The 12002-nt window shown below is 39.3% G+C and overlaps 1 protein-coding gene across 1 annotated transcript; it reads left to right on the top strand.

Annotated features, from left to right (window-relative positions):
- The first annotated feature begins 3301 nt into the window (after positions 1–3301).
- LOC139724233 (uncharacterized) lies at positions 3302–12002 on the top strand. The gene is made up of 3 exons (XM_071635376.1): positions 3302–5878; positions 6126–6266; positions 11877–12002. Exons 1-3 carry the CDS (start codon positions 3302–3304, stop codon positions 12000–12002), a joined length of 2844 nt encoding a protein of 947 aa, XP_071491477.1.

Genomic DNA, 12002 nt, shown 5'->3' with positions numbered 1-12002 from the left:
TAAAGGAAATTGCTGTTGATTAGGAGTAAATGTAAAATGCTGAAGATTGTTATCAGATGTTTCTGACCAGGAGAAGTGAAATCCTATTTTCTTTTCACGACGTTCATTGGAACTACATGTCAGTTCTTGTCACATGCTGGCGTCATTGTTTGCAGATCGAGAGCTCTTTTACCACGTGTGCCATCAGTCTGAACTAGTAAATAATGCAGATTGCTGGTGGTTGTTATAATTGCGGAATTTGGGTGACACTCGTTATTCCAAAGGTACCTTATTCCGAAGATTCATTTTTCTGAAATACTTGATATCCGTATACCTAGATGTTCGTAAGTCCGAAAATGAAATACGATTCATTATTCCGAAGGTTAAACAGTTCGAAAATGAAACAAGGTTGAGACTAATGAACCTTATTTTGTTTTCTGACAATCAAGCCTTCGGAATTGATAACCCATTTCATTTTCGGACTCCAAACCTTCGGAATTGTAATCCGGAATTCATAACCAAATGTGAAGCCTGAGGTAAGATATTGACTAGCACTCCCCAAACGCTGTGAGATTTTGCTTTCTTGATTACGAGGAACAAAGATAGTACAGATTATCTCCGTCTAGATTACCGCTTGAATCTCTCAATTGTTTCAACAAAGTACTCCTATATGACTCTATCATCCGCTGTATAATCTGTTTTGGGGTAAGTTTTAAATGAATGTCTAGTTGTTATGGAAACAATGCTGACATCAACGTCGACATCAGATTAAATGAATGATTTGTATATTTTTTAAATTAAGATATAAAAAAATCGTGTGCACGCGATATTTTCTGAGTCAAGCGACTGTATTCTACAAACAGCATCTCAGAAGCCCGCCTTTTCCAGAAACATTAACGCTTTTCTAAGGCAGCATCACTATGATATTGATGGTCTAGATTGATTCGACTTCTTCTTCGACGAACTTGATATCAGCCAATTTGCGGTCTAGGGTGTTTAAGAACGCTGCCTAATGAAGGAAAGAGATAAGCTACATTTTAAATGACAATGATACCGGGTAGAGGGACTTGATTTTCTGGATACATTTTAGAGGCCTTGTTTATTTTGTTTTTGACTCTACATCATAGTTTATTTCCAAGTTGAATTTACACAACGCATTTTCTGTGACAGCATGACAAGCAAATACTGAAAAGTTTTTGTCTGTACAAGCACCAAGACAGCAGAAGAAGCAGAATAAGTAGAAGTAGAAGCACCAAAACAACCAGAAACCATCGGTAAATATTCCCAAATATCCCCCGTCATGAGCGTGATAGTGCAAGATGAGAATATCTCGTATTACCGTATGCTGGCTGTAAGATCGAGCTTGGCCGCTTTCAGTGTCATTAATTGAATTGTTTAGAAATTATCTCGTCTTCACGAAACATCACTGCCGGTTCTTTTCTACTTTTCCAGCACGATTTCACCGGGTTTTTTTAGATTTCCTTTCAAACGATAAACAGAGATCAAACAGATATAGGGATAGAATGCCTCGAGAGAAGTTCCTATAACCAGGGAGGTGGAACTTCCACCTCCCTGCTATAACAGAGTATGCGGTATATAATTGATAATCTATTTTGTTGATGTTCAAAAAGTCGAGGTGTTAGCAACTGATTCACAAATTGCCCTACATCGACGTAAATAAGCATTGAATTAATCAGTGTTTAGTAGTAGCAATGATAAAAAATCATGGGCGTACGTACTCGAGCAGGATTCGAACCTACGACCTCCTGATCTCCGGACAGGCGTCATCTCCACTAAACCACCGAGCTACCGCCCGACAGCAAGTGTTGGTTCTAATCCTTGTAGCATGCAGCGGGTACTGCGTAATCATTCAAATTCATGAAATTCTTTCGTCGAGGTGTTTGCAACTGATCACTAACCAACAGGCGTGCCTCTAAGGTGTTACCCAGTCGATTAAACTGTAATCCTACAGTTTGTGATTGTTTTCTTTTTGTATGTGTATCTAATGTCTTTAGAGCCATCTAGGGTATTATCTTGACATCATTCAAAAGGAAATGAAGAACGGATTTTCGCTGTCCGTATATGGTAGTTACTTCTCTCTTTTGGATCCTGCAGCAAGAACAATTCACTAATATTTATACGTAGATTCCTTTTACGGAGGTAGGTTCCAGTGTGTTTCTCTCAATTTCGCTTTTTCTTCTCGGGTACTGTCCAACACCCCGTTACAGGGGCCAAACGGGCAAGGGGTGCGCTGATGTTGGTGGCTGGGAGAGAGAAGTTAAAAGTTAATTGTTTTGCTTGAATGCTGTGGAGAAATGCTGTTTTGAAAGTATCTTTGTTTTCAATGTCTGTGACTGCCGATGGCAATTCTTTGCACTCTGTGATGTCCTTGGTATAAATAAATATTTGTAACATTTTTCGCCGTTTTTTATTTGCAGCGCTTTGGGATGAACCTTACAGAAGATAATTTCTGCAGAGAACTCTGGCAGAGCTTTTCGTACTGGGATGGATAGGCGACCCGCAAGCGCCCAGCGAAATGCTAAGATACGATTGACCTGCGTCGCAGTTGCAATGGTTCCCATCCGAGCTCCCGTTTGGTGGCGGTGGAGCTTCTGTACAGAAAATACCTTACTTGTCCGTTGTTGTTGTTGTTGAAATAGATATATATATATATATATATATATAAATATATATATCATACAGTATATATATTCGTACTATTGTTTAATCATGATTGTATGTTTCTTTCCTATCTAACATAATGTCAAGTTTGATATTTTTTTCGTTGATTTTATTTTGAGGATATGATTGGATTTAAAAAAAAAACCTTAAATTTGATCAAGGTATTCACCATCTCGATTGCTCTTCGTTTTATCGCCATATCTTTACTCTTAAATTCTGAGAAAATGCAGAAATAAAGTCGATGTCAAAGAAGTCTTTTCTTTTTGCTCTCGAATATTCGAGAAGATTGAGCCCAAAAGAGAAGAATAACGTGAAAATCTTTGATAAGAAATGGATTGGATTCCTTACTTTATCATGTCTTTCATTCAAAGATGGCATATGCCTACTCTTACAATTCTGCAGTAATTATCACGGTTGCCTTCCGAAGTTAGGTCGTAGGCATCAACAATATCCCCCTGATTGTCTACCCCAAAATAAGAAAGGGTTTGTAGCTGTAAGATCTGTAGCAAACTAAGAAATCCTTAACATTGCTATAATTATGTAGGTCTACCTTATACCTTACTACAATATTAAGAAAATTGATTTAGTGTTTATACAAAGTGTGCTGTTAGAAGATAACGATTTTTCCTTTCTGTTTCCCATGGCAGAGTCCGACCTCTCCTTTGGAGAACTCTTTGATGTGTGCTTTAACGCCTCCACCACGGTCCATTCCTGCCGAGATCGCTGCGGACAAAGCAAACCTTTCCCCATCATCTGTCAGTGTGACAGCGTGTGCCTGATCTACGGAGACTGCTGCCTTGACTACGAGTTCACCTGTCCCGACACCTTGTCTCCCAGTCAGTCAGAGTTAAGCGATCCTCTACGCGGAATCGGAACATCTGGCGATACCGAATCAATTGAGGCTCCTCCTCGACCAACGTCACCCCTAGTGACATCTTCAGCCCGCCCGTCAATTTTCCATAATTTCGATGTCGTCGCCAGGCAACGCGAGAGTCTCATCGAATTCACAAAGTGCATCAGGACCTCAGAGAAAGATCATTTTATTTTGATCTCACAGTGCGTTGACCGTTCGTACGTCGGTACCTACGTAGAGCAGCGATGTTCCGACATCGATTCAGCAGATGTTATCTCCATCTTGCCAGTGGTAGTCCGGAACGGCGCTAACTATCGTAACGTATATTGTGCATTTTGCAGCGGAGAAACATACGAGAGTCTTCAGTTTTGGAGTCTGCACCTCTTTTGCGACAACGAGGTTGCATCGTATTCTGGAGCTAACGTCCAAGGCGACATGTTCTCTTATCTGCGTCATCTCTTATCTATTTGCCTGTATGATTCGAAGCCTCACGATCTTAACAGCACCTACCCTAGGCCGTGCGTCAGCCACGGTCACTATGTCTGCAACTCCTCGAAGAGTGACGAGAAGGCGTCGCGTCTGTGTGATGCCTACAGCTCCCCGACCAATGTAAGAGGCCGATGGTATAAGAATGCCCACTGCGCTCTTTGCACGGATGGTTTTGTGAACTATTCCAGTGTATCATGTGAAGGATACTTCTTGAATTTCGAGAGTAGTTCCCATAAGGGGAATCCTCTCTCCATGCTCTTCAACTTCTCCGCTGCCGACGGCGGCAGGATGATTTTCGTTGACCAAAGCCAAGCCATGCAGGCAACACCGAACTGCTCTACAACCCAGTGGTTCGATCCCTTCGCAGGAGGTTGTCGATCGCTTATCTGTCCAAAGTACTACATAGCAAAGGATGGCGCATGCGTCAGGGTGCACAACGACAGCGCAGCTATGATCGATGAATGCACACATCACATTTGGGACGATTCGAAGGCAGGAAGCAGTGGAAACAACGCGTTTGATGTTCGTTTGAAGTCATGGGTAACGGTCAAGATAGAATCGGCTCTTGAGAACGCCCACGAGGTGATCAAAGAAGCGTTCAGACAGGAATTCTTGGAATTCGATGTTCGTATTGTAGATACGTACAGGGAACTTTTCAAATCTCTGGAAAACATCACGACTTCCAACCCTACAGTTGTCGTCAATTTGCGGATGGAGAGCAACACATCAAGTCGCTTCAGTTCCATCTTTGTACGTAGAGCTGCTCGCTTGATCCAATATACGGGAGATGCCAGCATCAGACTGCAGACGATAGAGCTGAAGAACTACCCTACTCTGTCATCGCTCAGAGAAGACTGCTCGATAGTCCGTGGGAAGTTGTTCTCAAGAGAAGTCTGGTCAGACGATGTGACACGCTTTACCGATAAGCAGTTCAAAGATATGGTGCATTTTGACAGCACGTTCAATAACATTCCGGTAACTTTCGTTCTTTCGTACGACTTGCAAGAATACGGCGAACAAGTTAAGATGTACATTCAGTGCTGCAGCAAAGTCCTTACGTGCCAGTTTGTGACCCTGAACGTATCAGAATTTGACAGATTAGGTGATGACAATGACTCTCTTGTGCACATAAAAAGTGGCACAGTCGTCACACCAGAGTGGTACACGTTGATTGGTGACGGGATGATTGGCGTTTGCGAATTCCTCTTGCGCGAACACATCTTACATCGAAGGGACTCAACAGGAGAACTTGACTCACAATCTTTCATCACTCTTTTTGGAAGCGTATGCTCTCTCGTGCTCCTGTCTTTTGCAATCATTACCTACCTGATCTACAGAGATCTATGGACTCTCCCCGGAAAAATATTTATCTGTCTCAACATCTCCATGTTTGTGGCTCACCTGACGCTAATCCTTGACCAAGGACACATTTCCGAGCAGCTCTGCCTCGTTGTTGGCGTATCCCTTCACTATAGTTGGCTTTCTGTGTTCCTGTGGTCAAACGCCCTCGCCGTTGACCTCACGCGCACATTCCACGCCAAGTCAGTTCGCATGGTGTATCGCATTAAGGGCAATGTTCAGTTTGTGCGTTATTGCGTCTACAGCTGGGGAGTGGCGGCAACCATTGTGGTTGCAAGTATTGCCGCTCATTTCAAACTCGTCGTTGGGGGCGTGTACAGCGTTCATCGCACCTGTTGGCTCCACCAGGGTAAGAGCGTGATTTTGCTCTTCGCTGTTCCCGTTGGACTCCTCCTGGTCGTCAACACCCTTCTCTTGATCGTCATCATCTGCGGAATCACCAAGAGAAAAGAGACGGTGTCTTCAGCTTCAGGACAGCAAAATTCTGCATTTCTTTCCACCATCCTCTTCTTTAAGGTCAGTTGAATTATTCTATGGTGTTACATACAACAATCTAGAAAAGCATGAATGTTATTCAAACTTTTATAACAAAAGACTGTCCCCGATAATAAGAAAGTTTGTGCAAGCATTCGAAAATAAAGTCTTTTACTTTAGTATACTATATGAGTCTATGCAATCATCCTGATAAGCATTGTCCCTATCATCATGTTGTTGATTGTTTTATAACTGTTTACCGCAGGCCTTTCTTATGTCATTCTTATAGCTTTTCTTCTGCCTGGGGATCACGTGGTTCCTTGGGTTCGTGGCGTCCATGTTGCAGAGCGAGCTGGTCTGGTATATATTTAACGTCGTCAACTCATTCTCTGGTGCAGGGGTGGCCTCTTGTCTCCTTTGTAGCAAACAGGTGGGTCAATCAATTAACTCTTCGAGTGCCAATTAGCACAGGAGACCTCATAGAACTGTACATACTGTACGAAGTCCCTGGCAAGGAAAGGTTAAACTACAACGGCACTGCATGTTCACGTCGAGTATCAACAGTGGATGAAAATCTGCCATCTGTCACGGAATGGAAGAAGTTTAATTAAAATCATACGTAAAGTTAGAAAAGTAAGAAACCCTCAAGTTACATACTCTCTTCCTAAACGGGGATATCAGCCTCAACCTTATGCAAAATTCTTTTTTTTTCATTCCTTTTTCTATTGGCGCTTAATCTGTTTTGTGATTAAACTCTTCATAATCCAGATAGATGTAAGAAATAAACATATGGGGAGAAAAAAATTCGTCACACCATTGCATCTTTCTGCCAATATTTCAGTTGCAACGAACTTGATTGACAATAATGCATGGGCTGTACTGATCTGCTGTGATAAGTGTATTCTTGTATTTTGGACTTTCATGAATTTCTTTATCCAATCTAAGCATACCACATAAATAGTCTTCAAAGGATAAATTGCACAATTTCAAAGTAAATGGCTATCACTGATATAAAATACTATTTGTATCAAAATCAGATCAATGTGAAGATTTTAAGCATTTCTAACGTCTCTATCACCCCTTATTGTCAAATTTTCATCCAGATACTTTTCTGAACTGACAATTTAAATTAATATTAACTTTAGTGTGATTAGCAAACAGTATTTAAGATGTTATTTGTTTTCTTGTTTTTCTCACACCCGCTTAAAAAAAATACAGGTTTACCGGTTCTGGTTGTCGAAGTTTTCATCCAAGTTGATCAGTGCGCCGCCCGCCGAGGTCGACACACACCGTGCGAGCGAAGACCAGCGATAGAGGGCACTAGTGAGGAACTCTCTCGTTACACTTCGGGTGCATATTAATGAAAGCCAGTTTACAGTTCCACTAAGCGTATGAGAAGACAAAGGTCATTTGTACAATCAGGGATGTCTGGTTTTGAATTCACTGAGATAAGCATCCCTGATTTAATGATTATTCATGTAACCCTTGTAGTTAGTGCTTACTAGGACATCCACTTGACAGCACAAAGCCTGGTATTTAGCAATGTTGGTAGAAAGACTTTGTTTATGCACTAAATACAAAACAATGAAATGAATGCCTGCCGTAGTGTCAATTGACAGACCATTCTTGTCATCTACTCTGGGCAAGTTCATTCTTTGTTTGGACTGGATTTGGCATGCTTACGCATCATGCTGCTTTGAAAACAGAGTAAAGTGCCTAACCAACTGAGAAAAAAAGAAAGGTAATTTATACCAAGGTGTCCACGAACTAACAGTGAACTGGCTTATTGAGGAGCATTAGCTCTCTATGTTGTCACAGGATGGCGCGCTGTAGTCAAATTCAGCCAGCCAGTCAGCTACAAAGCTCAAAGCTCAAAGCTTCGAAGATGTTATCAGTGCAAAGGTACGCTGAATACACAAGGACTATATATCCTCACAGACGCAAAAAAGAGGGTTATCTTATTCTTTGTAGACATTGAAACTTTATCGCACAATAAGTAGAATTGACAGTTCATCCGACGGCAAGCCTATACTGCATAACCACGGACTAATCTCGACCTTTCCTCTTGTCAGATATAAGTCAAATGTGGATTCTGTCAACACAGTACTACGTCACATAAACAAAAGTGAACTCAGCACTGTTAAAAAGACACATCGTTTGCCGCCTTTGTTTCGTGTGGTGATATTAGATAAAGAATATTCAGGAGTTTGTCAAAGTTTCATTAACAACATGAAAAATCATTAAACTGTACGTTATTCAGTTAGTTTAGTGTTAAAAAAAATCAGACTTGTTCGTAAATGTTTGTTTCAAGTCTATTAGTCTGAACACTGCAATTGTCTTTCCTGACTATAATGCACTATCGATATCTAATTATCTTTTATATCCAACGCGGTGTTTCTTTTACTTTCTGTGCTTTTCGCTTTAGAATAACAATGATTTGATCTGCCTTACATCTATCATTCATATGACTTCCTTTGATACTTTGTTTCTTAAAAAGATAAAGATATATATATTAATGCCCCGTCACTGACCAGGCACGCTAACCTGGAAACATTAAACTGCACATTACTTGAATATGAGACCATTCTGAAGCAAATAATTTTCACACAACAATAGATATATAATGTACTCTTAAATGAATCCCACAAGGATTGGAACAATCATCCTCCAGCATTCCCACTGATTCCCACCGATCAGTTACTAGCCATCCCCTTTAACTAATCGTTAATTCTTTTATGTCCTTCCTGCCACTTAGTATTATACAAGCTGGAGGCTCACCTGTCTAACCACGATACAGTGACCTGTCACCTTAACCTTTGACAGGGCACTGCTGTCATGTCCACGCAAGTAACCCCTTTGCACCAACTGACATATTGATTGGACATTAATTTGTGACAGAAGCAATGATCTGAAATCATTTTTTTTTTTTTTTTTTTTGGGGGGGGGGGGTAGAAGTTAGATGATCCTTGACCGTTTCGCATCCACTGAACAATCCTGGAAGAGGTTACAACTGAACATGACATCACTTGAGCTATATTTGACCTTTAACCTTTGACCTTGAGAGATTTTGTCTGAAGTTTACTTGGCGTAACTATGTCTCTTGTAGCAAACGGGAGACAAAACTATGGAAATCCACTAAACACGGACACCCCCCCCCCAAAAAAAAAAAAAAAAATGCCCCAAACACTCTGCATGAAATCTGATACCAGTTCTAATGGGCATAAAGTGAGAATATTTCAGAAAATCAGTAAGTCAGCAACCACAACCTTCATCTCTCAAACAGTCACCATTGCTCAGATATGACAACTTGATACTGATTGATGTGAAGCTTACAATTTAGCATTATCGTTATCTAAACTTAGGCAACGAGGAAGTTTAATGAAGATTTGTGAATGAATCGGCATCGTATGATGAGCATAATCACATGACCATTGTCACGGTGTCACGAATAATTTGTGAAACCATGCACCACTGCTTTCATACGTTTATCTGGTGTTCTGGAGTGTCCCAGTCTTCTGTTTTCTTGATCTCACTCTGGTCTAATCTAGACAACTTGAAAACGGAGTTGAATTTGACTGTAAATAGTGCGAATGGCAGGACATCATTCACTCACATCATCACAGGTTGATGGTTTCAATTGGCACGGGATGCCGTTACTACCACTACTTTTTAGTACATGCTGTAAAGGTGATATCGAGTTTGATGAAGATGACTTTACAATTTTGTACCACGCTTTAGCCACAAGTAATGCTGTTCGTATAATAAGACACCCTATAACTACAAATGTTCAATTAGACATCTATTCTTTAAAAGAAAGATTTTTTTTTCTTAAATCCCGGAATTGATTTCACTGAATACTGTTTATAATGATAATGATGGCATGATATAATTATGCAAAATAATGTAACGCAATATAATGATATTTTGATGATAATTCTATATACAACTTTCGTGCTGACAACTTTTCACGCATCTCTGATTCAATGTTTATAAGTAATCGTGCAATTCATTCTTACAGTACTATAGACAACAAGCTCTCCTACCCAAGCACCTGGGGAATTTTGTGCAAGAAATTAAAAATGGAACAATTTCAGTAATGATTTATAGTGTAGTGAAACATTATTTAAATTTCCCCCAAATATGCCGAAGGCACTTTTAAGAAGTTTGTTTTAAACTTATGGGAATCTTATAAAAGGCAATCCAGCTTAAAATTAGCAAAGGTTACCAAGAGAAACGAATCTAGCGTCTATATTGAGTCCTCAGCGTTTGTGTTGTCTTTTTCAATCTGAGTGAAATTAGCTGTATTACAATTTGTATACTGAATTTTGATGGCCCCAATTATAAGCTGTGCTTCTTGGGGTCCATGACCATCATTCACTGCGTTGTCATGTAAACATGTATGCTAGTATATAAAAATCTAGTTATCACATCAAATTCATCACTGTTTGCAATCGCTACTCTGTACTAATCGACAAATGTTTTTTGAACATAATTATGTGTAAGTTATATCAACTGAACATCCCAGGCAAACTTTTCATGGCTCAACACAATCCACACAAAATATTTATGACATATATTCCATGTACAAACTATGTGCAAATTTGTGTATAATGTATGTATTTGTATTTTGTGAATAAATCAAGTCATATCAAATCAAATGACTGGTTTGATCATATTGAAATTGAAGTATTGGTAGATATAAAATAAGAAATAATCGATGAGGTCCAAATCGTTCAACTTTTTGCAGTTTTGACAAAGACAGACATAGGCCTACAAACACATACAAACATGCACACACACACAAACTGAAGTTATCTAAAATACAAGACATGCTTGTATACGGTAGTCAATGTGTACTACATGTATGTGCTTCCTCTGCAACTTGCGATCAGCAACATTAATTTATTTCTTTATTCATATCAATGCTTCAAACATCATCAGGTTATTCCTAACCAGTTTGGTCCAAAAACTGGACTAGTTTGAAAAAAACAACAACTGTTGGATACAATCTTGTGTAGAGGAGATTTTCCATGTTTATGTCCTCCAGAAAAAAACAAACACAAACCATTACACAATTATAATCCCTTTTTTTTGGGGGGGGGGGGCTGAATGGATGTTTACCTCTATTTCATACCCACATACACATTGCATTTATGTCTAAAAATCTGTATAATTTGTAGCAACATCACTATCAAACTATCAATGTATATGTACGTGTGTGTAAGTGTCTGTGTGAAAATGTATATATATAATATATATATACATATATATATATATATATATATATATATATATATATATATTTGTGCAGTCACATACACACAGAAAGAATACAGTAAATAAATATGCACGAACACCTTAATGTAAACAAAACACAACAGTAAAGTTTACTCTACAATTAGGATCTTTTATTTGGACAAAAATATTCAAACAGTCTACAGTGTGGATGTGTCTATTGAACAGAAATAGGGTGTAATAAACACTGGTCTTCAGTTGAATTACAATAACTGCAAACATTTTGTGTTCTTTAAATCAATCAATACCAGTTAATTTTGTCACAGATTAAAGGGAATGGCAAAATGTCCATTTAACTCTTGATATAATGGTATGAATTTACAGAAAATCATGATTAGCTTGTCACAGTGCTGAACCAGATGACAAGAGCAGAAAAAAAAAACGAAAACACCAAAACCCCAAACCAGATAATGAATGGTGTGTGTGACTTTCATTGCGATTTCTTCAAGAAACTGCTTGATTTATGTACAGCATCCATCTCCAAAAAATCATTGATTGAACATGTGGACCCAGTTCATCTTTGGATACACCTACAATCTATTCAAATGCAATTGTTTTCGACATTTCACACAATTGGAGCGGATATTGATAATCAAATTAGGACATGTCAATGACATAGCATACCATTTTCGCAGTGTATGACTACAATTTCAATATGACACGTTAATTGGTTTAGTAATGACCCGTATGTATCACTTGTGGCAACACCTTTCAAAATCGACACATTTCGTGTGATTTTTTCCAGCTTTACAGCAAACTAATGAAAAAAGCCACCGAGCACAAGAGAGTGGTTGCCAAGGGAAGCTACTGCGTCCTTGTTTGGGAGAAAGTTTCGGACGTGTCAGGCGGTATCCACGACAACAAGACATGA

This window comes from Diadema antillarum, unplaced genomic scaffold (assembly GCF_040938485.1).
Source record: "Diadema antillarum isolate AM-2024a unplaced genomic scaffold, OU_Dant_1.0 scf00000208, whole genome shotgun sequence".
Lineage (NCBI taxonomy): Eukaryota > Metazoa > Echinodermata > Echinoidea > Diadematoida > Diadematidae > Diadema > Diadema antillarum.
The sequence above is the reverse complement of the archived record's forward strand: the minus strand, read 5'-3'. Positions and strand labels throughout refer to the sequence as shown.